Raw genomic sequence first — 27,602 nt, 5'->3', positions numbered from 1 at the left:
GCATTGATGAGGAACTTAGATCTAGTGGTGATGACTCCTTTGTTATACTGGCTGGGGACTTCAATTGCACATTTGAACCCCTTGCTATGGAGGACTTATTGGGTACCCGGGAGGATGATGCAAGGCGAGGTATTCCCCCCCTCACATTATCCAATTAGAAGCTGGACACAAAGCGCCATTGATCTCAATGCCCTTTGTCTGGAACATGGTCTTAGGGCAACCAATGGCAGATCGAACTCAGATCCTAATGGGGCGCATACGTTTAATAGAGTAGGTCATTCCTCACGAATTGACTTAATTCTCCTGAATTATAGACTTTGGGCCCACTTGTTAGATATGGTGGTCTTACCGTCTACTGACAGCGACCACAATCCTCTATCTCTGTCCCTGTCCCCTCTATGGGCGGGAGTGATTACAGCTCCACTCCCACATGTCTGGAGAACAACACACGAAGTATGTCCCTCTAACTGTGGTAGGCGCCTGAAATGGAACAAGATTGCTGTCAATGAGGGGAAGATCCTGGAAATAAAACCGATTATGTCTAACATCATGCCCCGCTTAGACTCCCCCGCTTTTAGTGTGCATGAGGTTCCCGCTTTGTTTGCCCAAACTACCAACGCCTTAAGTGAACTATTCTTAGTTCACCCTGTAGGCACTAGGGGCAACGCAAGAGGTGGACCCAAGGGTATTGCGGGCTGGTTCTCCCCTGCCTGTCGCACTGCCAAAAGTGATCTAATTAAGGCGGTGAAAGCCAAGGATGTAGGTTTGATTAGTATTGCAAGGAGTAATTACAGAAGGGCAATATCTAAGGCCAAGGCTGAACACGAGAATCAGTTTTGGTATGACCTTAAGGTGGCAAGTTCAAAGAAGGACTCGAAGGGTTTCTGGGACTTAATAAGAGCTAGGGTCAAACCTGTGGACTTGCTTATAACATGTAATATAACGGAAGGCGTATGGTTTGATCACTTCTCGCAGCTCTACACTATGGCTTTGGGCACTGAGGTAACCCCGACTGAATATTCCCCCACACATTGCATTGAGCTTAATGAGGAGCTCCTGTTCACATCCAAGGAAGTGGTGGAGGCGATTAAACTTCTTGTCCCCAACAAGGCAGCGGGCCCTGACGGTCTACCGGGGGACCTGCTCCGTATCAATCCAGATGAGTGGGGGAGACTAATTGCTTCCTTACTGAATGCTGGCTTGGCTGGTGCAGCTCTCCCGGATTCATGGAAGGGCGCAGTGGTCATCCCAATTTTCAAGAAAGGGAGCCGGGAGGAGCCAGCTAATTATCGTCCCATAAGCCTCCTGGACTACACACAGAAGGTAGCAGGCAAAGTGATTTTAGGAAGGGTTTTGCAGTGGGTAGAGGAGAAGCATATCCTTTCTGACTATCAGGCGGGCTTTAGACCAGGTATGGGGACAATAGAGCAATCATTTCGGCATATGATGCTTTATTGGAAAGTGGTTCTACTGGGCAAAGGCAGTCTGTACCTAGCATTTATAGATATACGGACTGCCTTTGACCTGGTCCCACGTAGCCAACTCTGGAGTGTGCTTGATGCACTGGGAATTCCCCCATACCTAATAAGCATGCTGATAAAGCTGCACGCTGACAACTTTGCACAGATCAGGTGGGGTAACCAGGGCCCAAAAACATCACGTATTCCTGTAAATAGAGGGGTCTGCCAGGGATGTGTGCTAGCCCCCACTCTCTTTTCTTTGTACGTCAACGGAGTGGTGAAGCACCTGCTACAACACACTGCGGACGCACCATCCCTGGCTGGCAGGAGAATACCCACCCTCTTATTTGCAGATGATACCCTCCTGATCTCCAAAACCCCAGCAGGCCTGCAGAATCTCCTAACTAGCTTTAAGTCCTTTTGTGATTCTAGAGGACTAGTTATCAACACAGGGAAGACCAAGTACCTAGTCCTGAACCCCCCGAAGAAGACCGTCAAACCACCTACCCTTGACTCAGTCCCACTCGAGAGGGTTAAGGAGTTCGATTACCTTGGTATTCGTCTCTGCGACTCCATGAGTTGGAAATGTCATCACCAAAAGATGCTGCTGACCCACAAGAGGGTGGTGGGGGCCCTCCTTAACGAACAGCGTGCCTCAACCCTCAAACCCATTGCACCGGTACTTGACATCTATAGGGCAAGAGGTGTCAGTGCAGCTCTTTATGGGGCGGAACTCTGAGGTGTGAAGAATGTGGACCTGTTGTCTCGGTCAGAAAATAAATTCCACAAGGACTTAATGGGACTTCCCTATAGTACGCCAACTCTACCACTCCTCCTAGATATGGGTACTCGGCCTATTAGTGACCAGGCGAGGTTGCGCCCTCTTCTCTTGTGGGCACGTATTTGGAGAGTCCCGGAAATGTCCAGCTATGCGGAAGGTCTGAAAGAAGTTCTTTCAATGCCTGGCTGGTCTAAGATCCGCTGGTTAAGGGAAGTCAAGCTCCTTCTTGCAGACCTGGGCCTCGAAGATGCTTGGACTACCAGAACTGCACCGTCCAAGCCAGCTTTGAAGAAGTTATACTGGAGTTGGGTGTTTGATGGCAGAAATAGTAACGCTAATTTGTGTAGGTCTACTATGGATTTCCTCTTGGTCAAGGAGGTGCATTTCTGCGAGCCATATCTGGATATCATTCTAAAACCCTGGGACAGGGCGCTATATTTTAAATTTAGGGTAGGCCTACTCCCAGTTGGGAATCTGACTGCCAGGTGGAAGGTCCCGGCACAGACAATTCCCTTCTGCCCCTTCTTTGAGACCAGGATAGAGTCAGTTCCCCACCTGTTGTTTGAATGCCCGGCCTATGCAGCTCCTCGCCGCAGATGGTTGAAACCACTCTACAGAGAGCTTGGGACTAGATCCCACAAGGAGGCCCTACAAATTTTGAAAACGGACCCGCGGCCCCTGTTAGCATGTGGAATGGCGAAATTCTTAGGTTGGGCATGGCGTATTAGATCCATTAGGCTTTTACACCTTGTTTAATATGTATTTTTAGACTGTTCTTATGTAATTTATTCGCGCCATTTGTAATATGAATTGTATGTCTTTTATTTACGCATTGGCTTTTTTAACTATTCTTATCTATTTGTATTGCTTCTTAAGATATGTACCATATCGAAATAAAGCCTAATTGACTGACTGACTGGCAGCACCCCAGTAAGTTCATGCATTTGGTCGTTGTACTGGCCCATATGTTGGTTTTGTTCAGCCTGCAGCTGTTCAATGTTTCAGAAGATTTGGATAACCTGGCCAATTTTTCCCTGGTTTCCCTCATAGGCATTGATTATCCAGGAGAGATTTGGATGGTCATCAGCACCACCAGCTGCTCTGTGGCGTTGATCCACGCGACCCCTCTCACCACCCATACCCCAACGAGCATGCATAGTTGGTTGTGGCACAGTCAACCCTGAGCCTCCTTCCTCATTGACTGTGGTGGTGGTGGTGTCGGTCAACTCCAGAGTGCTCTGTGTTGCTGTGCTGTTGTCATTGGCTGTGGCTGCTGTCTGTCAGGTTAGGGGTGAGCTGGGTGTCAGTAGCGGAGGTGGGAGTTGTCACAGTGGATCCTTCTGAATCTGCTGGTGATTTCTGCCATTCCAAACCTGATGGGTCAGGTTGCTCCACGACAGTATGCTCATTGTCAGCTCGAGTCTGGGCCTGGCTGTCATCATTTGGAAAGGCAATGTTTCCAGCTCGACCTGTGGGTACAGAAATGACACAGTCATTTATGTGAATGTCCAGTGCACATCAAATTGTACCCATTACGTAAGAGACTGGACCTATGAAGCTGTTTATGATGATAGATTGGCCTCCTTTATCCATGATGATCATCTATGTTTTGAATGAACAATGCAAGTTTGACAAGGTGTGGATTGGTAATCAGATCCACCTATGTGCAGAAATGGGCATGTTCAGTTTAGTTCTTATTTATTTATTTATTTATTTTTATTTAAAACATTTATATAGCGCGGCTGTCACCTTGCAGGTATCCTGGCGCTAGAAGAAAATTACTCCTCAGGTGGAAAGTAGGGGGAACTGAGAGCGGGTAGCCAGAGTAAATAGTTAAGGGAAAAGCCAGGTTTTGATACGCTTTCTGAAAGGAAGGAGTTGCGATGTTTGGCGTCTGTCAATAGTTTTGCAGCTGCAACTCTGAAGGATCTTCCCCCAGTCCTGACCTTGTTGAATCTTGGTACTGTGACAAGGTAGGCTGAGGCTGAGCGAAGAGATCTGGTAGGGATGTACCAGGTGAACATAGCTTGCAAGGATCTGGGCCCGACTCCGTGCAGTGCTTTAAAAGCAAGACAGAGTGCTTTGAAAGCCACTCGCTGCTTCAGAGGGAGCCAGTGCAGCTCGGCTAAGGCCGCTGTGGCCGAGGATCTCCTGGTCCAGCCAAGGGCTAATTTGGCGGCGACCGTCTGAACCCTTTGGAGTCGGTCTAACAGTACAGCTGGGGACTCGAGCAGCAAAGCGTTGCAATAGTCAAGGCGACTGAGAATAGTACACCTGACTATTAACGCTCGGGCCTGTACGGGGAGGAGTGGCATGATCTTGCGTAAAGAGCGCAGTAAGGCCGAGCAGGTGGACACTGTTTTCGCAACCTGAGTCTCCATGCTAAGCTTGTTGTCCATCATGACACCCAGGTTGCGGACAGTGGTGACCGGCTGTGGTTTTTCCGGGGCTTCCGGGGACCAAAATTCGGTTGGGAACAGGCGAGGAATCCGGCTTCCAGCGCAAAACAGAACCTCGGTTTTGGCGGAGTTAAATTGCAGGGAGTTTTTGTGCAGCCAACCAGCTGTGTCTCTCAGGCAGTCATGAAACGATTCTAGAGTGATCGATTCTTCCCCCTCCCAAGAGAGGATGAGCTGGGTGTCATCCGCGTAGTTTATGGCTTTTAGCCTATGGGATTTTATTAACGTGACCAAAGGTTTAAGGTAAACGTTAAAAAGAATGGGGCTGATGGACGAGCCCTGGGGCACCCCATGGGGCACTGAGGAGAAGGCAGATTGAAATGGAGGAAGGGACACAGCCTGCTTCCTATCCCGCAGGTAGGACTGGAACCAGAGCAGGGCGGTGCCATCAACCCCAGCCTCCCTTAGTCTTTTCAGCAGAATCACATGATTGACCGTATCGAATGCGGCAGACAGGTCCAGTAAGATCAAAGCTACTGCTTGGCCCCTGTCTGCACGCATACGAAGATCCTCCACGGCCGTGAGGACAGCTGTTTTGGTGCCGTGGGCTGGACGAAAGCCAAATTGAATGTCGTCCAGGATGTGGTTCTGCTCCAGATGTTTAGAGAGACAAGAGCTCACCCAGCGCTCGGCAACTTTCGCCGGGAATGGTAAGAGAGAAATAGGCCGATAGTTCAGTAAACACTCGGGGTTCAAGGAGGGTTTCTTCAGCAGCGGGGTGATAAGAGCCTGCTTCCAAGGAGTCGGAACAAATCCGCAACGCAGGGATTGGTTACAGATCCTGCAAAGGGTGCAGAAGAGTTCTGTTCCAAAAGCTTTCCATGTTTTAGGGGGCAAAGGGTCGAGAGGGGAGCCCAAAGTGATCCCATGCGCCAGTCTATCGAAATCCGCTTCCAAAATGGGGGGAAATTCCCGCAAACATACCATGGGTACGTTCCCTGAGTTCACCGGATCAGAGTCAGTGGAGACAGCCCCGGGGCCGTTGAGACTATCCAGTGAGGGGGAAGTATTTAGGTTATTTATAATGGTCTCAATTTTGTCCTTGAAGAACAGTGCGAGATTATCGCAGAGTGCTTGTGTAGGAGGGATTGTTTTTTTGGCACAGTCAGGGTGGATGAGGTTGTTAAGAATCTGGAAAATGCTTTTAGAGCTATTGGCGGCATTAACTATAGTGGAGCAAAAGTAGGTAGATTTACTTTTAACAATTTCAGATTTGTATTCCCGGAGTTTATTTTTCCAAAGTAACTTATTTGTGTCGGAGTAACCTTGCCTCCATTTCCTCTCGGCCTGTTTACAGGCTAATTTGAGGGCTTTCAGAGAGTCGTCAAACCAAGGGGCTGATGGTCTGCACTTGGGTTTACATCTTTTTAAGGGAACATGGGAGTCAGTAGTAAAGGATATCCTCGTACAAAAGGCCTCGTAATTGTCCTCTACCGGATTAGCGGGAGAAAAACTATCTTTCACGTGGAACACGGCCCCGGTAGAACTCAGCTTTTCCAGAGCTTTCCAGTCTCTGTACAAAAATTCTGAAGAGGTGCTGTGTGCCGGCATTCTAGCCCCTTTACTGGTAATATAGAATTTGAGAAGAGCATGATCAGTCCAGCCCATAGGCAGGATGTCGTTCAGGTGTACTAACTGAGGGGTAGAGAAGATAAGGTCGAGTCGGTGACCTGCTTTGTGAGTGGGTTCTTTGACCAATTGATGGAGTCCCACGCTTTCACAAGAGAGCAGGAGATTGTGCAGTCCAGTATCCAGACTACCGTTCGGCCAGAGATTGAAATCACCTAAGATGATTAGCTTGTTGTGGGAGGTCGCCATGTTTGTGAAGGTGGTGAGTAGCGATTGTTGTTGTTGGGAGTTAAAGGTCCCCGGAGGGTGATAACAGATAATTGCCGTGAACGTGGCTCCAGTGTGACAATTTATGGAGAGGCCGAGGAGCTCGGTCCCAGCGACCGGATCCATGTCTAAGATGTTGATGAGCCACGAGGCTCTGTGGATAATACCGACTCCACCACCGCGGCCTTTGGGCCTAGGAAGATGCAAAATTTTGAAGTCCTGAGGACAGGCCCAGTCTAATTCGATGTCACAGTCGGCGTGGGTCCACGTCTCGGTTAGGAAAAGAACGTCTAAATGATGGGTGTCAATAAGTAATTGAATTTCATTAGCGTGTTTTGGCAAAGATCTGACATTAAGAAGACCTCCCAGGAGCAGACCCCTACTAGCGAAATCATGCAGTGGAAAGGCAGTGTCAGTAAAAGTAAGATGACCTTCGTGCGCATACTCTCTCAGATTGAGCAAGGTCTCACGAGTATAAAGCTGGGGGGGGGGGACCCTAGGCCTCGTGAGGGTCTGAGCAGAGTGGTCCGCGTTTGTCGCGTCCTGATCGCGGACGAGCGTATGACATTGACTTGTATCTAACACTGTTAAGGACACTACTGGATTAGAGTGCTGCACATCTGTAGAATAACAATGACATACGTACTCTTTAGATCCTAATGTTTCAGTTTGTCAGGCCTGTGTACTGGGCTTAGTCCATATATCAGCAGTCACATAGGTGTGGCTGCCTACACACTCACTGTTGCTTTTCCTGGAATATTGTGATCATGGTGTGAGTGAGGTGCTTATAGTTCTCATCGCATGATCCTCAAGGAAATGTCTCTAAGGAGACAAATGTGTGACAATCAAGCTAAGGTGCATCCAATGGCATTGGTGTCCTTAGATTGGGGAGGGGTTACTGGCCTCAAAAGGGTAGTGGTGTCTTCTGCTATCCCTGTACAGCGCAGCTTTCCAATCTTTTCATGTTGGTGACACACTTTTTGGAGTTGCATCATTTTGGGACACAGTAAGGCAGTGTAGTGAGCGATCGTAGCGAGCGAGCCCTAACCACCCAAATGGGGTTCGGGGGGGTTCTCACTCACTCTGTCTTTCTCCCTCTCTTTCTCTGTCTCCCTCTCTCTGTCTCCCTCCCTCTCTCTCCCTCTGTCTCCCTCCCTCTCTCTCCCTCTGTCACTCTCCCTCTCTCTCCCTCTGTCTGTCTCCCTCTGTCTGTCTACCTCCCTCTGTCTCTCTCTGTCTCGCTCCCTCTGTCTCCCTCCCTCTGTCGCCCTCCTCCCCCTGTCTCCCTCCCTCTGTCGCCTTCTGTCTGTCGCCCTATGTCTCCCACTCTGTCTCCCGCTCTCTGTCTCCCTCTGTTTCTGTCCCTCTGTCTCCCTCCCTCTGTCTCCGTTCCTCTGTCTCCCTCCCTCTGTCTCCCTCTCTCTTTGTCTCCCTCTGTCTCCCTCTCCTTCCCTCTGTCTCCCCCTGACTGTCTCCCTCAGCCTCCCTCCCTCTGTCTCCCTCTCTCTCTGTCTCCCTCCCTCTGTCTCCCTCTCTCTCTCTCTTTCTCACTCTGTCTCCTTCTCCGTCTCCGTCTCCCTCTCTGTCTCTGTCTGACTCTGCCTCTGTCTGTCCCTGTCCCTGTCTCTGCCTCTATCTGTCTGTCTGTCCCTGTCTGTCCCTGTCTCCCTCTCCCTATCACCCTCTCCGTCGCAGTCTGTCTCTGTCTGTCTGCCCCTGTCCCTGTCTCTGCCTCTATTTGTCTCTGTCTGTCTCTGTCTCCCACCCTCTCTCTCTCTCTCTTTCTGTCTCCCTCTCTCTGTCTCCCTCTCTCTGTCTCCCTCTCTCTGTCTGTCTCCCTCTGTCTGTCTCCCTCAGTCTGTCTACCTCCCTCTGTCTCTCTTTGTCTGTCTCGCTCCCTCTGTCTCCCTCCCTCTGTCGGCCTCCTTCCTCTGTCTCCCTCCCTCTGTCTCCCTCTGTTTCTGTCCCTCTGTCTCCCTCCCTCGGTCTCTCCCTCTGTGTCCCTCCCTCTGTCTCCCACCCTCTCTCCCTCTGTCTCCCTCTCCCTCTCTGTCTCCCTCTCTGCCTCTGTCTCTGCCTCTGTCTGTCCCTGTCTCTGCCTCTATCTGTCTGTCTGTCCTGGTCTGTCTGAGTCTCCCTCCCTCTGTCTCCCTCTCTGTCTGTCTCCCTCTCTGTCTTTCTCTGCCTCTGTCCGTCTACCCCTATCCCTGTCTCTGCCTCTATTTGTCTGTCTGTCTTTGTCTCGCTCTATGTCTCCCTTGCTCTCCCTCTGTCTCCCTCCCCCCTCTCTGTCTCCCTCCCTCCCTCTCTCTATCTCTCTCCCACTCTCTCTCTCTCTCGCTGTCTCCCTCGGTCTCCCTCTGTCTCACTCACTCTGTCGGTCTCCCTCTCTCTCTCTCTCTCTCTGTCTGTCTCCCTCTGTCTGTCTCCCTCAGTCTGTCTACCTCCCTCTGTCTCTCTTTGTCTGTCTCGCTCCCTCTGTCTCCCTCCCTCTGTCGCCCTCCTTCCTCTGTCTCCCTCCCTCTGTCTCCCTCTGTTTCTGTCCCTCTGTCTCCCTCCCTCGGTCTCTCCCTCTGTGTCCCTCCCTCTGTCTCCCACCCTCTCTCCCTCTGTCTCCCTCTCCCTCTCTGTCTCCCTCTCTGCCTCTGTCTGTCTCTGTCTCTGCCTCTGTCTGTCCCTGTCTCTGCCTCTATCTGTCTGTCTGTCCTGGTCTGTCTGAGTCTCCCTCCCTCTGTCTCCCTCTCTGTCTGTCTCCCTCTCTGTCTTTCTCCGCCTCTGTCCGTCTACCCCTATCCCTGTCTCTGCCTCTATTTGTCTGTCTGTCTCTGTCTCGCTCTATGTCTCCCTTGCTCTCCCTCTGTCTCCCTCCCCCCTCTCTGTCTCCCTCCCTCCCTCTCTCTATCTCTCTCCCACTCTCTCTCTCTCTCGCTGTCTCCCTCGGTCTCCCTCTGTCTCACTCACTCTGTCGGTCTCCCTCTCTCTCTCTGTCTACCTCTCTCTCTCTCCCTCCCCCTCTCCCTCTCTCTCCCTCTGTCTCTCTCTCTCCCTCTCTCTCTCTTGTCTGTCTCCCTCATGTCTGTTTCCCTCCCTCTGTCTCCCTCCCTCTGTCTCCCTCCCTCTGTCTCCCTCCCTCCCTCTGTCTCCCTCCCTCCCTCTGTCTTCCTCCCTCCCTCTGTCTCCTTCCCTCCCTCTGTCTCCTTCCCTCCCTCTGTCTCCCTCCCTCTGTCTGTCCCCCTCCCTCTGTCTGTCTCCCTCCCTCGGTCTGTCTCCCTCCCTCTGTCTTTCTCCCTCCCTCTGTCTTTCTCCCTCCCTCCCTCTGTCTGTCTCCCTCCCTCTGTCTGTCTCTCTTCCTCAGTCTGTCTCCTTCTTTTTCCTTGCCTCTGTCTCCCTCCCTCTGTCTCTGGCCCTCTGCCTCCGTCTCTCTGTCTCCCTCAATCTGTCTCCCTCTCTCTCTGTCTGTCTTCCTCCCTCTGACTGTCTGTCTCCCTCTGTCTCCCTCTATCTGTCTCCCTCTCTCTGTCTCCCTCTTCCACCCACTGTCTATCCCGGTATCCCTCCCCCTGTCTCCCTCCATCTCCCTCTTTCTCTCTCTGTCTCCCACGGTTTCCCTCTCTCTCTGTCTCCCTCCCTCTGTCTGTCTCCCTCTGTCTGTCTCCCTCCCTCTTTGTCCCTCTATCTGTCTCCCTCCCTCCCTCTGTCTCCGTCCCTCTGTCTCCGTCCCTCATTCTCTCTGTCTCCCTCTCTCTGTCTCCCTCTCTCTGTCTCCCTCTCTCTGTCTCCCTCTCTCTGTCTCCCTCCCTCCCTCTGTCTGTCTCCCTCCCTCTGTCTGTCTCCCTCCCTCTGTCTCCCACCCTCCCTCTGTTTATCTCCCTCCCTCTGTCTGTCTCTCTGTCTTCCTCCCTCCCTCTGTCTCCCGCCCTCTGTCTCCCTCCCTCTGTTTCCCTCCCTCTGTTTGCCTCCCTCTGTCTCCCTCCCTCTGTATCCCTCCCTCTGTCTCCCTCCCTCTGTCTACGTCCCTCTGTCTCCCCCTCTCTCTGTCTGTCTCCCTCCCTCTGTCTGTCTGGCTCCCTCTATCTGTCTCCCTCTATCTGTCTCCCTCTCTCTGTCTCCCTCTCCCTCCCACTGTCTATCCCGGACTCCCTCCCCCTGTCTCCCTCTATCTCCCTCTCTCTCTCTCTGTCTCCCACGGTTTCTCTCTCTCTGTGTCTCCCTCCCTCTGTCTCTCTCTCTTTCTGTCTCCCTCTGTCTGTCTCTCTCTCTTTCTGTCTCCCTCTGTCTCCCTCTCTCTGTCTCCCTCTATCTGTTTCCCTACCTCCCTCTGTCTCCTTCTGTCTCGCTCTCTGTCTCCCTCTCTGTCTCCCTATCTCTGTCTTCCTCTCTCTCTGTCTTCCTCCCTCTATCTCCCTATGTCTCCTTCTCTCTGCCTGTTACCCTCTGTCTGTCACCCTCCCTCTGTCTCCTTCCCTCTGTCTCCCTCCCTCCCTCTGTTTTCCTCCCTCCCTTTGTCTTCCTCCCTCCCTCTGTCTCCTTCCCTCCCTCTGTCTCCCTCCCTCTGTCTGTCCCCCTCCCTCTGTCTGTCTCCCTCCCTCCGTCTCCCTCCCTTTGTCTCCCTCCCTCCCTCTGGGAGACTGCTGCGGCGGACTCTGAGACACTCTTTCAAAGGAATGCCTTTAAATTAGCAGTAGTTATGTGCTAAGTGCCCTTGATACTGGTGTCATCCCGCGTCACACCCACCATTTGCAGGCGACACAGTACTGTGTCGGGACACACACTTTGGAAAGCTCTGCTGTACAGTGTCTGCTTCGCATTGATTTGGAGTACTCCGCTAACAGTAATAACTCAGGTACTCACAGTCAATTGTTCTGTGACACGCTAGCTTTTAATTTCCAAGACAGTGATCAAACTTTTAGAAACTTTGACAACTCTAATATTTTAGATCTTGCAAACCTAACTCCCAATACAGCTTTATTGTATGCCCCTCTGGAAGAATAACCACCTAACTCCCATGAGATAGTTACGACATTACTCAATGTGCCTCTCTGAGGGCGGGGCTAACACGACTAGTGTTACTGGGCCAAGGAGGATCTTAATCAGGGTAAAGAAGTTTACCAAGAAGTAATGGTTTCCTTCTCTTTGTTGTAGGCCAGATTTCCTCTGCCTTCTTGTTATTCCCAGCTTTCTCCTGCTACAACTAAAATGTGAACTATGTTGCTCCCATTTCTGTTTTGTGTTATACCATCTACCATTGCACTGATGATCCAGACATGCCAATTCACATCCTCTACCTGAACCAGTCGAAGGTAGTCCTAGAATAGACAAGAAGTTCCTGGATTTTTCACAGCATTAAACTGGACAACTTCTATTCCCAGCATGTGCCTTTGGAATGTGATTTTCCTCAAGGCTCAGCTCTATTGTTTAATTTTCACCTACTCCATCTGGCACAGCTTATTAAAGAGAAGGGCATTTTTTAAGACTCAAGCCCTTCTCGATTTTCGTCCCGGGGGACCAATATTAGGTACTTGCTCGACAACTACCTACCAATGGGAATGTATCTCCCACAATGCTGAGCAAATATAGAGGCTAAACTATGAGCCATTGTTGCAATCTGTAATCCAAAACTTAAAGAAATGGCATAAACTCCCAATTAGTATAATTGGAAGACGTAACACTATCAAAATGACAGTGCTACCCACGTTTTTATACCTGTTCCGGGCTATCCCTGTGAGCGTTTCCATTAAAAAAAAAAAAAAAAAACTAGAAGGGGCAATAGGTAGCTTCATTTGGGGATATAAGCAAGCACATTGTGCTATATGATCTCTTAAATTCCCCTATAATCAAGGAGGGCTGCAAATTCCCTATTTCAAACTATACTATTGGGCGGCGTTTTCAGGAGGCGTTTTCAGGAGGCCTACGAAGTCTTTTGCTAACTAAGAACCAACACTTTTGCTTCCATCTTGCCCTTGGATCAGATAGTAATATGTTTCTATATGAAACCAATAACCCAACTATTTCAATAAAGTTCAATTTAAGACGATCAGGGATATAATGCATATATGGCGCAAAATCTTATGCTACTGCTCTGTCTCCTAACCACTTTAACTTCAACCTCCCTTTGTGGGGTAACCCAATGCTCCTGGAAGTATTTCGCGAAGTAGCCGGCCGACGCTAGGCAGACTATGGAGTTGAGCAGCTTGGTCAGATGCATGATCTCAATGGATTTCGAACATTTGCTAATCTACAAACCTCGTATGAACTTCTGCAACAACTATTTTAGAAATATTTACAGATTAGAGACTCTTTTAGGACAGCAAAAGAGTAAAATAATGGCGAGCCCTGTCTTATTTACATGCTTATACTACACGTCTACGAAATCACAAATTAGTACAATGTATTCGCAGCTTTGTCAATACCGGACAGATGCTGGCCAGCGGCTCGCCACTAAATAAAGTCAAACTTTAAATGTAGATGTTGCTGCTATAGAGTTAACTTCTGCATTAGACACTGGATGGGGCAGTACACTCTATTAGTTTATAACTGCAGCAATTCCGCACTATTTTTATGTTATACTATACCTCCGATAACATCGTGAAATGGGCCCAAATTGGACGAGGAGATGGGGAGATAGGCATCTCTGCCCAAAATGTGGAGTGGGGGCAGGAAATATCTTAAATATGTTTAGAACCTGTCCTGAGCTTGAAATATTCTCGAGTGATGTCATGCAAATTGTTAACAATCGCCTAGGGTTGGATTTCTCGCCCACAGGAAAAGAGATTATGTTAGGTTACAAGGTGGAAACTAACACTGGCCTGAAGTCTTTCTTTTCAGTTATCTTAGTGGCTCCTTGACTTTGTATAACAAGGGCATGGATCTCACCTAAACCCCCTGTAGTAGCAGAATGGTGGGCAATCATGAAAGAGATTTGTGAGAGGGAAAGGGCATTGGGTAGAATTAGAGGAGCACGCTCACTACAGAAATGTGATCACATGGAGTAGATTTGTGTGAACTACTTGACTGGTTATGACCTGGATGGCTCTTCCCGCTCTCTCTCTCTTTTCTCTTTCTACCACTAGCCCCCTTCTACTTTCTTATAAAATATGTATTGATTCTTACTATGTGCTACTTGGTATCTGAGGGAAATACTTATCTGTTTCTTTACTTTGTGTACTCTGAAAAATTGTAAAAATCGTGAACATTGTAAAAAGACTATAAGAATTGCTTCCCTTTGATAAAACAAAAATATTGTAAAAAATAAAGAGCACTGGGCATTCAGTTATTTACTGTTTAGTATCAGGTCACCTTACATCTAACTCTCTACCACTCAACCCAAAGAAAGTCAAGGGCTAAAAGGGAGTATTTGCAATGCAGAGATAGTGTGGCCCTGGGACAACAGTGGGGAGAGACCACAGCTATTACAGTAGGTGCCCAGTAACACATGACTAATTTGGGTACCCCAAGTAAAGGCCTCAAAGTTCGGACCTGTTCTTGTCATCCAAGTCCTATAGGAAATCTCTGGTACCTCTTTTTTCTCTCTTGCTCATCAGCACAGATATTGTTACTCCTATGTTTGTGTGGTGTTCCAAAAGGCTAGCACTGAAAAATTGTTCCAGCACCCTAAACACCTGAAGATTGTCCCATCCTGCCAATAATAGTATTCACAATTGAATTTTTGTAGAGTCCTGTTCGAGAGAGTGTGTCATATCTAGTACTTTCAGAAAAAAAGACTTGCAATTGAATGTGTAATTAATGAAATACTAAGTAAAACATATTTAGCTTCCTAGACAGGATTGTTTGAATGTTTTTTTTTTTTTTTTAATTCTCCAGGATTCTCTAGAACAACAGTCGGAATCACTGAAGAAACAACACACCGAATCGGTAACAGCCTTAAAAAAGCAGGTAGCGAATTGGAGATAACTCTGTGTTTGAAATACGTACAGCACTTAGGCCTCGATTACAAGAGCCTCCATGAAGCTTGAGTTACTTACCATACCCAGTAAATGCCTTTAACACAGAGTGAGGATTTTACCAGATTTGGTAAACACCTCCTGTGTGTGGGAAAATGTGGGTTTATATGTATGGATGCTATTTACTATACCGATTTTTAAATGTAACACCAATGAATTTTGTTTGTATGTAGTACTACAATTGTAGTTTTTGTGTTGTTTTAGCCCTAATGAAGTCGTAGGGAATACCCTAAGACGACGAAACACATGTTGGCTAAAGGATGAATGAAGTTTGAGAAGAAGAGGCAAAGTGGCCGAAAATAAATAATTAAATAAGAGAAAGACAATTTTGTTTTGTGACTCCATGTTGTACTATCATGTGGATTTTGTAGCGTGTGCCTTAAAGTTATACATTTTTTTAACCAGGAGAGCAAACTATAGACCTTTGCTTCTCTTGTGTAAAATTTATTAGTGTGCTGTAGCTCTATTCAGTTATGAGGTCTCAACTTTACAGTCCAGTACAGTTCAGCTTGAATGCCAAAATAGTGCAATCAGTATATAACAGGATCCAGCATCATCAATACCCAGAAATGATCCAGTTACTTCTGTGAGTCACTCATGCAGACTGTGCCCCACATTTTAGATAAATTAATAAACATTTGGACCGGTTTTTGAGTATTTCTCAGAGGTAATTTGGTAATTTTACTCGTGTATTTCTTTCCATACACTTTAGAATCTTCAGTTGGAACTTTCTACTCCAGAATAAGACCCTCATCCTTCACCATTTTCCACCTGTCTTTCTGTCATCCGTTCCAGTGTCTAGACCAGTGGTCTTTACGTCTAAGATCACACTGAATGCTGCCGTATCAGCCCATTTGTTACCTACAAAGTTTAGGTGGTAACAGATTTGTAAACTGGAAGTAGTCCTCCCCCTTTGTGAATCACTGAAGGAGCCTCAAAGGATTCCAGGCAACCACGGCCGGCTCTCACCTGAAGTCCAAATCAGAAAACATTTTTCTTTTTAAAGGCTGCACTGCTTTCTTTAAGGAATTCGTTTTGCTTTAATAATAAAAAAATCTCCGTATTGGAATTCTATCACGGAGCATTGTGGTCTGCTGTTCCCTGCAGGCCGTCATCCCTATGATTGTAGCCAGTCCAAAGGGGTTGCAATTTGTGATCTGCCTAATTAATAATATTTAGATCATTCTGCGACCTCCTGCAATTCTTGTTATTTAAGAAGTGACCTATTAGTACGTAGGTCAGTTCACAAAATAAAATACTGGTTGCAAAAAGTCAGTGCACAATTTTTGAGAGAAGATTAGTACATCTGGCCTCAAATTCCTTTACGTTAAATCTAGTTTCATTTTCTCCTGAGTCACAACCTTCTGTCGATCTTAGCATTCTGCTCAGTGTGCAAGAACCAACACTTCCTTGCCCATCTAAAAACAAAGGTCAGTTACAAGTTTTGATTCTAAAGTTTCTAATTCTAAACAGGAACTGTTACATCTTACGAAAAATTTCTGTTCACTTATCAAAAAGACAACGTCATTAGACCCACTCTTTTAAAGAAAGCTTCTGCTCTTGGTCACTCTCTGGTTAATGTGGAGGATTTCCTTACAGATCAGTCCATTGATGTGTGGCTAAAGTCACATGAATGCGGAGCATAAAACAGCCAACGAGAATCAATCACTCATAATGAGGGGACGTTTTCCTGCACGGTGATCACTATGGCCCTTGGAAAGGGGAAAGGTCAGGCTCTTCCTTCAGCAACTGTCTTCAGACAAATAAGCTAAGGCTTGTGAGAACCAGGGTACGAAGCCAGAATTCCTCCCTTGCACTTCATCACATTACTGCAGGCGTTGTTGTGACAGCTTATACTTGGACACGTAGAAGAATCAAGGAAAAATCACAGAAATCATGATTGGGACACTGCAGTGGAATTTCTGTTCTGGCTTTGGAATTGTAGCAAGACAGTCTGACAATAAGTGCAGATAAAGAAATATGCTGTATATACAGTGGCATACGCCAACAATTGCTTTGTCTGTCTGCTTATAAATGGTTTGGTTCACACATCTTCACTTCACAAGGAAAGAAAAAGAGGACAAGTGCGTCCAAATCCAGCCAGCAGAATAAAGTAAAACCCTGTGCATAATCTTGCAGCAGGTGTAAACAGGTGTTCTCCTGGTGTTTGAAACAGCGGATTCTGTTGTGGGCAGCAGGGACTGTGCAGTTTTCACCCACACCGATGCCAATCTCAACTTTAAGGTCACATACCAAGACCTAAAGAATACTTGCTGCAAAGATGGATAGTCATAAGTATGTTGCCAGTTAAATTCACCTTGGAAAGAGGCGGTAGCAATAAAAAGGGTGACTGCATCTTTTGGTCACCGAGTTGCAGGCTTCACATTTTTCACTTGTAATGACGTGCTGGTGCTCGCTCGCAGTGACTGGTGTGGATCCAGACAGGGACCCCTTGACTCTTCACTTCAGTGTTAGTGATCAGTAGGTTCTGGTAGGGTTCCTTCCAAGAGTTTGAAGATATACCCCTAACTCCTAGGCTTCAGGTTGTGACAGACGTTGTTTGGACATTCGGGCAGGGCTTCTTGGGCCTAAGAACGGAAACTGTAGAGGCCGTGAATCAATTGTTTGCATTATTGTAGGCCATAGCAGACTCAAAGAGGCAGGTGACATTGGTGAATTTGAAGGGAGCATCTTGGGTCTGCAAATCATTATTTCAAAGGGACTCAGTTTTGTTTTCTTGGCAGGAATGACTCTGATGAACTACAGTTCTTAGGACAGTTTCAGGTCATTTCAGTTGAGTTTCTGAGCAAATGTTGGCTAGCTTATCCTTAAATGTGAACTTTCCTGCTGCTCCTGGCTGGTAATAAGCACAGTTAAAGTGTTGATGGATCCCTAAAGCCTTGCATATTTCCTGAACTACAGAATAAGCAAAGTGGGTACTATGATCGCTGAAAAAGTGGAGGGTCATCCCTAAAGGGGGGAATGAAATCGCTCATCCTCTTTTTCTGAACATAGACAGTGTTGGCTTGCATGCAAAGACAGGCCTTGCTCCAACCCGAGAACATACACACAATTTGAAAAATCTAGGCATATCAGCATTTGTCCTTGTTCAAATGTACTGAGAGCTGGTGCAGGAATCACGTGACAAAGATTGCTGAGTACTTATTTATTTATTTATAACGTTTTATACAAGATCCTGAGGGATATCCGAGTGCTTAACAGTATAATGAGAGGAAGTACAAAAGCAATATTCATATCACGTAGGATGGAGGAAAAAAAACAGGATAGGTCCCATTTTACAGTACAACTGCCCCAGGACGGTAATGTAATAGACAGGTGTAGGCGAGCAGCAAGGAGGAGTCACAGTATGCGTAGGGGTGGGCGAATCACGTGGAAGTACAATAGTAGTAGGAGCAATGTCAACAGGCTTTTGAGTCAATCCCTACTAGGGTAAGAATTTGTTCATTAGGAATCTTTTGGCTTCCACTTTAAACGTCGTAGATGAGGAAATTCTACGTACTTCCGGTGGAAGAGAGTTCCATATCTTAGGGACAGCGCTGGAGAAGGCTCGGTGACAACTTCTCTTTTTGTTAAGGATGAGTGGTTTCAGGAGGAAGGTAGAGGCGCTTCTTGAGGCCTTTACATCACAGGATAGTTTAAGTTTTTGCACAAGGTAAGTAGGAGTGTTCAATTGATGAGCTTTGTGTGTAAGAACAGCAATTGTAGTTTTACGTGAATTCACGCTTCATAGGGCAGTCAATTGATGGATTTTAGGACTGGGGATATATGCTTTTTTCGTTGGTGTCTGTAACCAGTCTAGCCGCAGCGTTCAGTGAGGCCCTTAGCGGAGCCAGGGCGTATTTGGGAAGGCCACAGAGGGTAGCGCTGCCATAGTCTAGCATCAGCAAGACAAGCGCGTGGACCACCAGCTTGAAATCATTTAGAGTAAGGAAAGGTTTGATATTTCTGAGTGACCTCATCAAGTGGTTTGGTCCCTTGCATACATTGATGATATGATTTTTCATGTTCAGGTGCTTGTCCATGGTGATACCGAATGATTAGGCTGAATCTACGATGAGAGAAGTGCAGTTGAAAGCATTGAGGTGACTCAGCGAGAGGGCTAGATTAGGGATGTGGTTCAGAGGGGAGAGGAGCAGGAATTCCGTTTTGGAAGTGTTGAGCAGGAGATGGTTCTCCGTTAACCAGTTTTGGGTAAAAATTAAGGTAGTATTGAGTGAGATGATGTTATCCGGGGATGAGACTATCAGATATAGTTGCTTGTCGTCTGCATACATGTGGAAGAGAATGATGAAATGAAATGAGGAAATGAAATGATTACGCACTTGTATAGCGCACGACTACCCGTAGGCATCTCGGCACTTGTACGAATACCGCCGAGAAACCCTTCCTGGCCTTTCCCTGTGAGGAGCCCACTCCTGGGCACCCACAAGGTGAAGTCAGGCATCCACAGCGTTGTTGGGGCCGTTGTAGAGATTAAGCAAGCTATTGCCCAGAGGTGCAGAGTGGGACTCAAGATTAGAATAGGCACCGAGGCGAGAATGATCAGGTCCGAGGAAATTGAGTCCGAGACCCGCCGAGGCGGGAATTGAACCCTGGTCCCGACCAGACTACTGCATCAGGGTCTGCCGCTCTAACCATTGAGCCACACTTCTGAGAATGTCCATGGAATTTAGAGAGTTTGCAAGAGGTTCCAGGAAAAGGTTGAAGAGGATAGGAGATAAAGTGGACCCTTGGGGGACCCCCATGAGTACAGGAGAGGGCTGGGAGAGAGATTGGTTTGCCTTGACTCTTTGTTTTCTGTGATGAAGGAAGGATGAAAACCATTGTAACACCTGATCCTGTCCTCAGGACACCCCCATGTCGCACGGCCCCCCAGCTGTAGGCGAGTCTGTGCCCAGCACCTCAGGTCCGCCCTTGACCTGGGTGCCCCCTCGCTGCGGCTCGTTCTTCCTCCGTTTTTTCCCTCCTGTGCCTCTGTTTTGGTTCGTTTTTATATTGCACTGTAACTGTCTTTGTATTTTCTGTAGGTTAGCGTTTTGCCTGTAACTCTGTTTTTACTTTCTGTAGGTTAGCGCTTTGCCTGTAACTCTGTTTTTACTTTCTGTAGGGTAGCGTTCTGCCACTTGTGCCCCTGGTGTGACCCCCCAACCGCTCCCCGCTTCCCGCCGCAGTTACATCGCGGACCCGCCCCCTTTTCTTCTGTGTCCTCCCCGCTCCCGCCTCCCAGCTGCTCCTCCCTCCCACTTAGCCTTAAATGGAGACCGCGCGTACGCGCAGCGGGCGCGCCGATTGTACCCCGAAGGCGCGCCAAAGGCAAGCCCGTCTGCGACCGTCCACGCCTGGACCGCGCCCAGCGCCAGGACCCCTGGCTCCCGACGGCACCAGACCTCACGATGGACCTACGACGCCACCACCCTCAACGCCGACGACCCCCCGCCTGCTACCGAGCCACCCCGAAACGCACCCACGGACCCTTCACCTGCCAAGCCTGCAAGTTCACCTGCATCCGGACCTGCACCGCACCCGCCAAACCGAGCACCAGCATCCTGGACATCCCCCGACACAGCCACATCTCCGGCCACCTGAGAGACCTACACTGGCTCCCCGTCAGCAAGAGGATCACGTTCAGGCTCCTCACCCACGCACACAAGGCTCTCCACGACCTGGGCCCCAAGTACCTCAACAACCGCCTGACCTTCTACACGCCCACCCGCCAGCTACGGTTGACAAGCCTCGCCCTCGCCTCCGTCCCACGCATCCGCAGAGCCACCGCCGGTGGAAGATCCTTCTCCTACCTGGCAGCCAAGACATGGAACTCCCTCCCCATCCACCTCCGGCAAACCCAGGACCATCTCTCCTTCGGGAAGCAGCTCAAGACCTGGCATTTCGAGCAGTAACGGACCCCTCTCCCCCCAGCGCCTTGAGACCCTTCCGGGTGAGTAGCGCGCTATACAAATGTCTTGATTGATTGATCAGAAAACCCCATTCTGTTTTGCAGGATGGATAGGAGGTTGTCATGATTAACTGTGTCAAATGCGGAGAAAAGGTCAAGGAGGATCAGGAGGCATAATTCGTTTTGGTCAAGCATTTTTAAAATGTCATCCATAATGTGAGTGAGAGCTGATTCGGTGCTGTGCCACTTCCTAAAGCCGGATCAATGCTGGTCTAAGAGTTCGTAATTCTCTAAGTGAGCACAAAGTTGGGATTTCACACATTTTTCTAGGAGTTTCGCTAAGGTAGGGATGTTAGAAGTGGGGTGGAAGTTATTGAGATCAGATTTGTCAGCATTAGGATTTTTTAGTATAGGTGTTACCTGAGCTGCTTTTAGGCAGTCTGGGATCATGCCTTGAGATAGAGAAGCATGTACAATCCTTGTCCAGGTGGGGATGAGTGCATTCTTGATTTCTTCGAAGATGGAGGTGTAACGGGTCGCTGAAGTGGTTGGAAGGGTTGCTATTCTGAAGAATCTTGGTGATGTCATTTTCACTAAATGGGGTAAAGGTGCCCCATGATGCATTGTTCTTGGAGTTCGTGGAGGTCGATTTATGCTTCTCAGAGGAGACAATGGGTGGGGCAGGACTGGAAGAATGTAGTAGCGTCTTAGCGGCGAGGTCAATGGAGATGAGACTTGCTTTCTCTGTGAAGAAAGCTGCAAGTTCATCACAAGAGAGTAGGTTGCCACCAGGATCCGAGTGGTTAGGACCAACGACTGATTGTTGTTAGACCAATTCGAAAAGTTTCTTAGGGCGGTTTGCTGTTTGATCCAGTTGGTGTCTGAAGTAGGCCGCCTTAGCATTCTTGATTTGTTTGTTGTAGAGGCTCCTGGTATCTCTAAGGAGTTTTAGTTGATTTGAGGAGGGGTGGGCTCGCCAGGAACTTTCAACTGCCCTAAGGTTGCGTTCCAAGTTTAAGTTTTCGTTATACCATTGTTTAGATATTTTTGTTGAAGCATTTTTTTGTTGGAGAAGAGCAATATTATCCATGATGTTGGAGATAGTTGAATTGTAGACGTCGGTAAGTGATTGCACCTCAACCATCTCAACCCTGGGAGGAGAGGGCAGATTTACAATGGGCAGCTAGTTCGTCAGAGTTTATAGCTCTTAGGTCCCTTTTCCATATCTTTGATTTCAATGGTTGTGCCTTGCTCATCAACACTTCCCTGTTAATATAAAAGAGGATGCTGTGGTGGACGGACCAGTCGCACAGGGTAATGGAATCTATGGTGATGGTCTGCCCTTTAGAGATGATGAGGTCTAAGGTTTCACCTTTAATATGAGTTGTTTGGTCACAGTGCTGAGTCAGTTCTTGATCATTTAAGAAAGATTTAATGCAAGATACAGCGGGGTCGTTTGGGTTAGACACCGCTGAGTCAACGTTGCTAGAGATTATTTCCATTATCTGCTCAGTGAAAGGGAGATTGCCTCCCGGGGGATTGTAAAATATGTGAAGTTTACAAACTGATAGGTTCATACTTGATTTGCTGAGACAGGTATTCACAAGAGGAGGGCGTCAAGTGAGTGAGAAATCGACAGTGTGTTCGTGTGGATACAGGCTATGCCACCGCCCAACTTCAGAGCTCGGTCTAGCCTAATTATATCATGAGTGGGGGGTACTAGGAGGTCTAAGATAGGAGTGGAAGCCGGATTTAGCCAAGATTCAGTGAGGATGATAATATCTAAATCATTGTGTTGGATGAGGTCGAAGATATCAGAGGCATGTTTACTGGCTGATCTGCAATTAAGTAGTAGTACACATTTAAGTTGAGGTGGATTGGGGGAGGAGGAGTCTGGGTAACGTTCACACGGGTGAGGTTGTCAGAATTGCATCTAAGATTCCGAGGAGGTTCTCTGTTCGGATTAGAAAGGATGCAAAGTATTTGTCTCGGGGGTAGATGTTAGATTTGGACAAGGTAGAGCTAGAGTTGTGAGAGTCATGTGCGTCAATGGTCGCAGGTTGGGACTCAAATCCTCTGTGGCTGGCGGGGGCGTTGGGTACTGGAATGGATTTCAGGGTGGAGGGAGCTAAAGGCTGATCCATGTGATCAATATCCCTAGTGGACGCTCTAGGCCAATTCGTAGAGGTGAGGAGAGAGCTGATCATGGGGAAAAGATCATTTGAGAGAGATTTCAGTGCATGTTGCTCGGAGGAGAGAAGGTGTAACTGTGGAGATATATCATCAAGGTGTGCAGCCAAGTCTGAGTGTTGGGCGAGGAGAGGAAGAAGTGGGGGAAAGCAAGCTGCGATGGGGGGCCTTAGAGTAAGCATGTTGGAACCTGTGAGGGGGATCGATGCCCAGACTCTAATCTCGTATGTGGCAAAGTTAAAGGGATGGGGAAGGAGAGATCATCTGTTGCAGGGGAAGATAGTAGGGCTTGAGGGAGCCTCTCAGTTTGAAAGTCATCCTGTATCGGACTGACATTCGGTGAGGAGATTGAACCCATAGAACCGACAAGCAGCTGAGAAGGGTGTTCTAGTGAGTTGACGTATTCCGACTGGGGACAATCTGGCTATGGGTTCAGCAAGAGGATGTGTGGGTCAGTGATGCAGAGTCTTGTCTTCCTCCATGGGGTCGGGGTCTAAGGAAGCCAGATCCTGACATGTACTTTATTCACATGACTAAAGTAACTACAAGGAGGTGGGTGGGCAGTGGGTGTGGTCTTAATCCCTTTCCCAAGGTCATGAGATTGGCTGATGACACAGGAGTGGCAACAATTCTGGGCAATGGAAAAAAGGGAGCGCTCCAATGGATCAATGCAGCACAAATTATGCCGCCCTTTCCAACTTGGGTCATGCAATGATATGGTCTGAGAGCAAGTAGTTTGGGGTTACAACTCTCCTAGTGCTGTCCTGCTACACTCCACGGGGGTCCTTTTTAGAGTTCTGTTTGATTCATGCTTGTTGCTCCACATTAGATGCATGTTCCTGGAATGTAGACAAATCTTTGAGAGTAGGTACAGGAAACATATTAGCTTTTTTAATGTATACATAGCAGATTTGCTGCCAGGAGGCAATGTAGCTTTTTTAAAAGTCTGCTACCCCAACTTGTTTGTCTGGGATACTTCATTTGAGGTAGATTGATCGCAACACACTTTACATTCATTATCTTCAGAAAGAGCATGAGAACATTCAGTAAGTTCTGCACACACATCCCGATCTGAATACGTGTCTTGAGGTGAGGAATATCCTCTGAATCCACAGAAGCCGAAATCATGGGCACATCCAAACGCATTCTTGGAAACTGTGAATACTGTTACAATCTGTTTAGCTGCTAAAATGCATGCTTGAATGAGAGCAACACTTTTGGTCACCTGTGCAGAATGCACTTGAGGCAAATATCTGCTTTCTTCAATTTTGTGTAAGGTACATACAGTGTAACTGGTTATAGGTGTTCCACATTTGTTTCTGATGCATGTGACACCCTCAAATTAAATTAGATTGTTCTTGGGTATTGGTACTTCGGATAGGTCAATCGGAGATTTAGTTAGATGCTCTGTAACACTAAGGTAGTCCTAGGGATGATCATCTTCTTCAAAGTGGGGGGGAGACATTGGGCTGAAGTAATATGAGATGTGTACAATAATAGGATTTCATAATGGGACAGTAATGCAGTTGGAGTGATGCTGTGCCTTAGTGATGAGCAAAAGATAGAAATAGAATTAGGGATGGCAATAATCAGGGTGGACCCACGCACAAGGGTTTCTGAGGTTTCTATGAGGTGGGCAGCCGCTGCAGAAGAACACAGGCCAGGAGGGAGACAAATGGCTACAGGGTCAAGAGAAGAAGGACAATGGGCTTCTGCCGTTGTTCATGGTACTACACACGTACTCCAAAAGGAAAAATGTTGCATTCATTACAGTACAGCTTAAAGTGTTTGTCATAGTTGGTAAGCCTCAGTGCAGGTACAGGTGTGAATGTGTGCTTCACCTACACAAAAGACTGCATCACATTTTCAGGGTTCAGGGGTAATCTGGAATGAAAGAATCATGGTAACAAACCCTAAGTTCCACTGCCTTCAGTATCCTTCTTGCCTCAAAAAAGTGCATACCTGAAAAACAGTCACAGGACAAGACAACTTATGGATAGATTCAATATCATCATCCGATATATAGCGTCTCTGAAAAATCATACAGACGATTGAAAAGTTGTGTAATTTCTCACTGGATCATTATTTCCCCTATTAGCTAATTCAGTAAACCGTTATAAGGAATCCAGTTTGTATTATTCTAAAGTGGCAGAGAAAGGCTAGCAAAAGGTCGCTATCATGCTGAACCAATCTAGCTTTTCGAAGAAGACCAAGGTGTCCATATCCTGTTTCAGGGCTTGGGAAAAAAGGCGGGAGAACTCCATAAACTCTTATCGTGGCTTACACCCAATTAAATGGCCTCTATCAGAATTGAAGGTAGAACGGTACTGACTTGCTTCATATATTGAGATAGAATTCAAGGTAAAGCATAGGACCTCTACTGTAATCCATCGGCCAGTTGCTGGAATACAAGAAAGGATGGCAGCAGAGTTGAGCACCACAGAGAGGTTTAGGATTACTATGCTATTGTGCAAAAACCTTGCACAAAAAGGTACACATTGTTTTCCCCACCTATTTTATGGAAACAATAGGTTTATTACAGATGCGTAACAGTAGACAAATAAACCTGTTGTTTCTTCAAATTGGCAGTAATAGATTGTGTTCATTTAGTAGCTTCTGGATGTAATTGATATTGTGGAATGCGAGGCAACATTTGGATTCACTTTAATCTTAAACGAGTGTATAGAGGAAATACAACCAACATCATTAGTTTAGGTAGACCACAAAATAGTGGACTTTTGCTAAAATAAAATCTTCAGACTCATACACTACACTTTGATCGTTTGACTCACATAGTACTGTTTATATAGTTGACTTGTGGAACATTCAAGAAGACTCCATTGCCACTGTTGAGCTTGCACAAAAGGTCTGTACCAAACATGTTTGCAGATGAAGTAGAACTCAACTGAAAAGCTTGTTTATCAGTAGTAGGGAAAAACTAATTGGATCATTAACCTTATGAAGATCTTTTTGGTTTGAGATGCAGACTGCATTTATTGATAAGACTGGGAGAAGTAACAGAGGAAACTCTGAACTCTTGAGGTCAGGTTAGCTGACGCTGGTATCAATCAGACGTGTAGACGGTTTACCATTGATCAAACATTTAACATAGGGCACATTTTGATTGCCGGGATAAGAGTGTTGACGGGACAGTTAGTAATCCTGGTAATGAGGATTTTGGTTTTGAACAACTTTTGTAAATTCCAGATAGGGTAGTAATTCTTTCAGTGTCCCAACTGACCACAATTTAAGCATGATCCTGGTGAAAGAGTTTGCTTATTCCATGTGGTTGGCCTGTTTGCCATTTACGTTGGCCTCCTCTGAGTTCCTTGCCCTCCTTCCCTTCCCCTCTTTAATCATCTGCTGCATTTGTAAAGACTTTAATAAATGTGATTCTTTCTTTCCTGAATGGCTACACATTGTGTGGCCACTGTGATCAGTTCAGGTAAGCCCTTAGGTGGCAATCCCTGTACAAGGGCTGCCCTAACAGCTTCCTATTCAGAGTCTATGGCCAATACCTGAGCAGCTTTCAAATACATCCATAAGCCTTTCGAAGTAATCCGGTGGTGATGCCCTTGTTTTGCTTACAGTTTGAGACCTTTGTCCGGTCTCTCTTGAGCGGAAACACTTTTTTCACAGCCACAGCATTCAACAACCTGTCAATTGCTGCTTCTAAAGGAGACTCATCCCCCGGACCATGTTATGGTCAATCATTTTATCCACCAGTCAGTCTCTTGCTTCACTCAACAGCTAGTTCACATCAGCCCAGTTTGGCTTATACACTTAATAAATTATTTGCAGTTCTTCATTGTCATTTGCTGGGTTCTCACAAATGTTGCGTGACCCTCAGAGGTTGAACGAAAATTGAATCGGAAGTAGGACGGAAGAGTGGTGGAGTTAGCCTCTCTCCCCGTATGCTTCCCTGTGTCCTCTAATGCCTCATTCAGGATTGTTGGACTCGCTTTGCCTGCTAGTGCCTTGTATCACTTTGTTCCTCCATCTGAATCCTAGAGCTGTCTCATTTCCTGACACTGCAGGAGTTCTTACAGCACCTATAGTAGTTCAGTAATCTTGAGAAATAAGTAGGGATGAGAAATAGCAGTGGAGTACAGGAAGGTCTAACCCTGCCCTATAATTTCTAATTTGAGACTACAGATTTTCAGGAGTATGCTTCATCCTGCTGGCCACTGTTCTGCATCAATCTTATTTGTAGTGTATTTTGGTAATTTTAAAAAATGTTCAATAGCTCCAAATCAACTGTGCCTTCCTCCTTAGTGAGGCTCACTCATTATTTCATATAGCTGAACATGCTGTTTATATATTAGTGATACACAGCATGGGCACAAGTTCCCTTTGCTGGGAGCTCTTCTCCTTCCTTAAATCCACCCCCCCCCATTGCTATTCCACAGTCACATATATGAACACAAGAAGATGTCTCCCAGGGAGGGAGGGAGGGAGGGAGGAAAAACAGGAAGACTGGTAAGGAGAGGAACCTCAGAGGATTCATCTAACTGATCTTGTGTTCTTTCCCCCCAAAAGTAAATGACTTCCCAGCTTGTCTTCTGCAGTATGCTGATGATATGATTTTTTGAGCTACACTTATATTGGATTGCAGCATATTATATTAGAATTACATTGATATGATGCCTATAATTGGTTTCCTAAGTTTGCAGTGGTTATCTCGGGTGAGTCGATTTGTTGCGGTTATTTTGACAGTTGGCTGAAGGAGTCAGGGAGCCAAAAATTCCATTCTAGCCTGAATCAAACCTTTGAATTTCTTATATACCTCTTCAGATATGGGTTTTGTAATGTGAACTAGCATAGTATTTTGTCATATTAGTTATTGTTCATCTTCTGCAAATCATTTTCACATATTCAGCTTCGACGTGAATTCAGTCTGCTTTGGCGGGATCTTAATTCCTACTTTTCCTACTACCACTGTTTTGTTTGAAAATTATGCCATGTGGAAAGTTTAAAGAGATTCGTGGTGATCAATTGGTT

The 27,602-nt window shown here is 47.0% G+C and overlaps 1 protein-coding gene across 1 annotated transcript in view; it reads left to right on the top strand.

The window, feature by feature from the left end:
* Positions 1–27,602, top strand: part of CCDC73 (coiled-coil domain containing 73) — a 2,033,683-nt gene that overhangs the window by 416,680 nt on the left and 1,589,401 nt on the right. The window contains exon 4 of the mRNA XM_078682465.1: positions 14,358–14,429. Coding sequence (XP_078538591.1) covers positions 14,358–14,429 — 72 coding nt within the window. The remainder of the gene's footprint in view (positions 1–14,357; positions 14,430–27,602) is intronic.

Source organism: Lissotriton helveticus, chromosome 3_1 (genome assembly GCF_964261635.1).
Source record: "Lissotriton helveticus chromosome 3_1, aLisHel1.1, whole genome shotgun sequence".
In the NCBI taxonomy this organism is placed as follows: Eukaryota; Metazoa; Chordata; class Amphibia; order Caudata; family Salamandridae; genus Lissotriton; species Lissotriton helveticus.
Note: the sequence above shows the minus strand (reverse complement) of the source record. Positions and strands in the feature narration are given on the sequence as shown.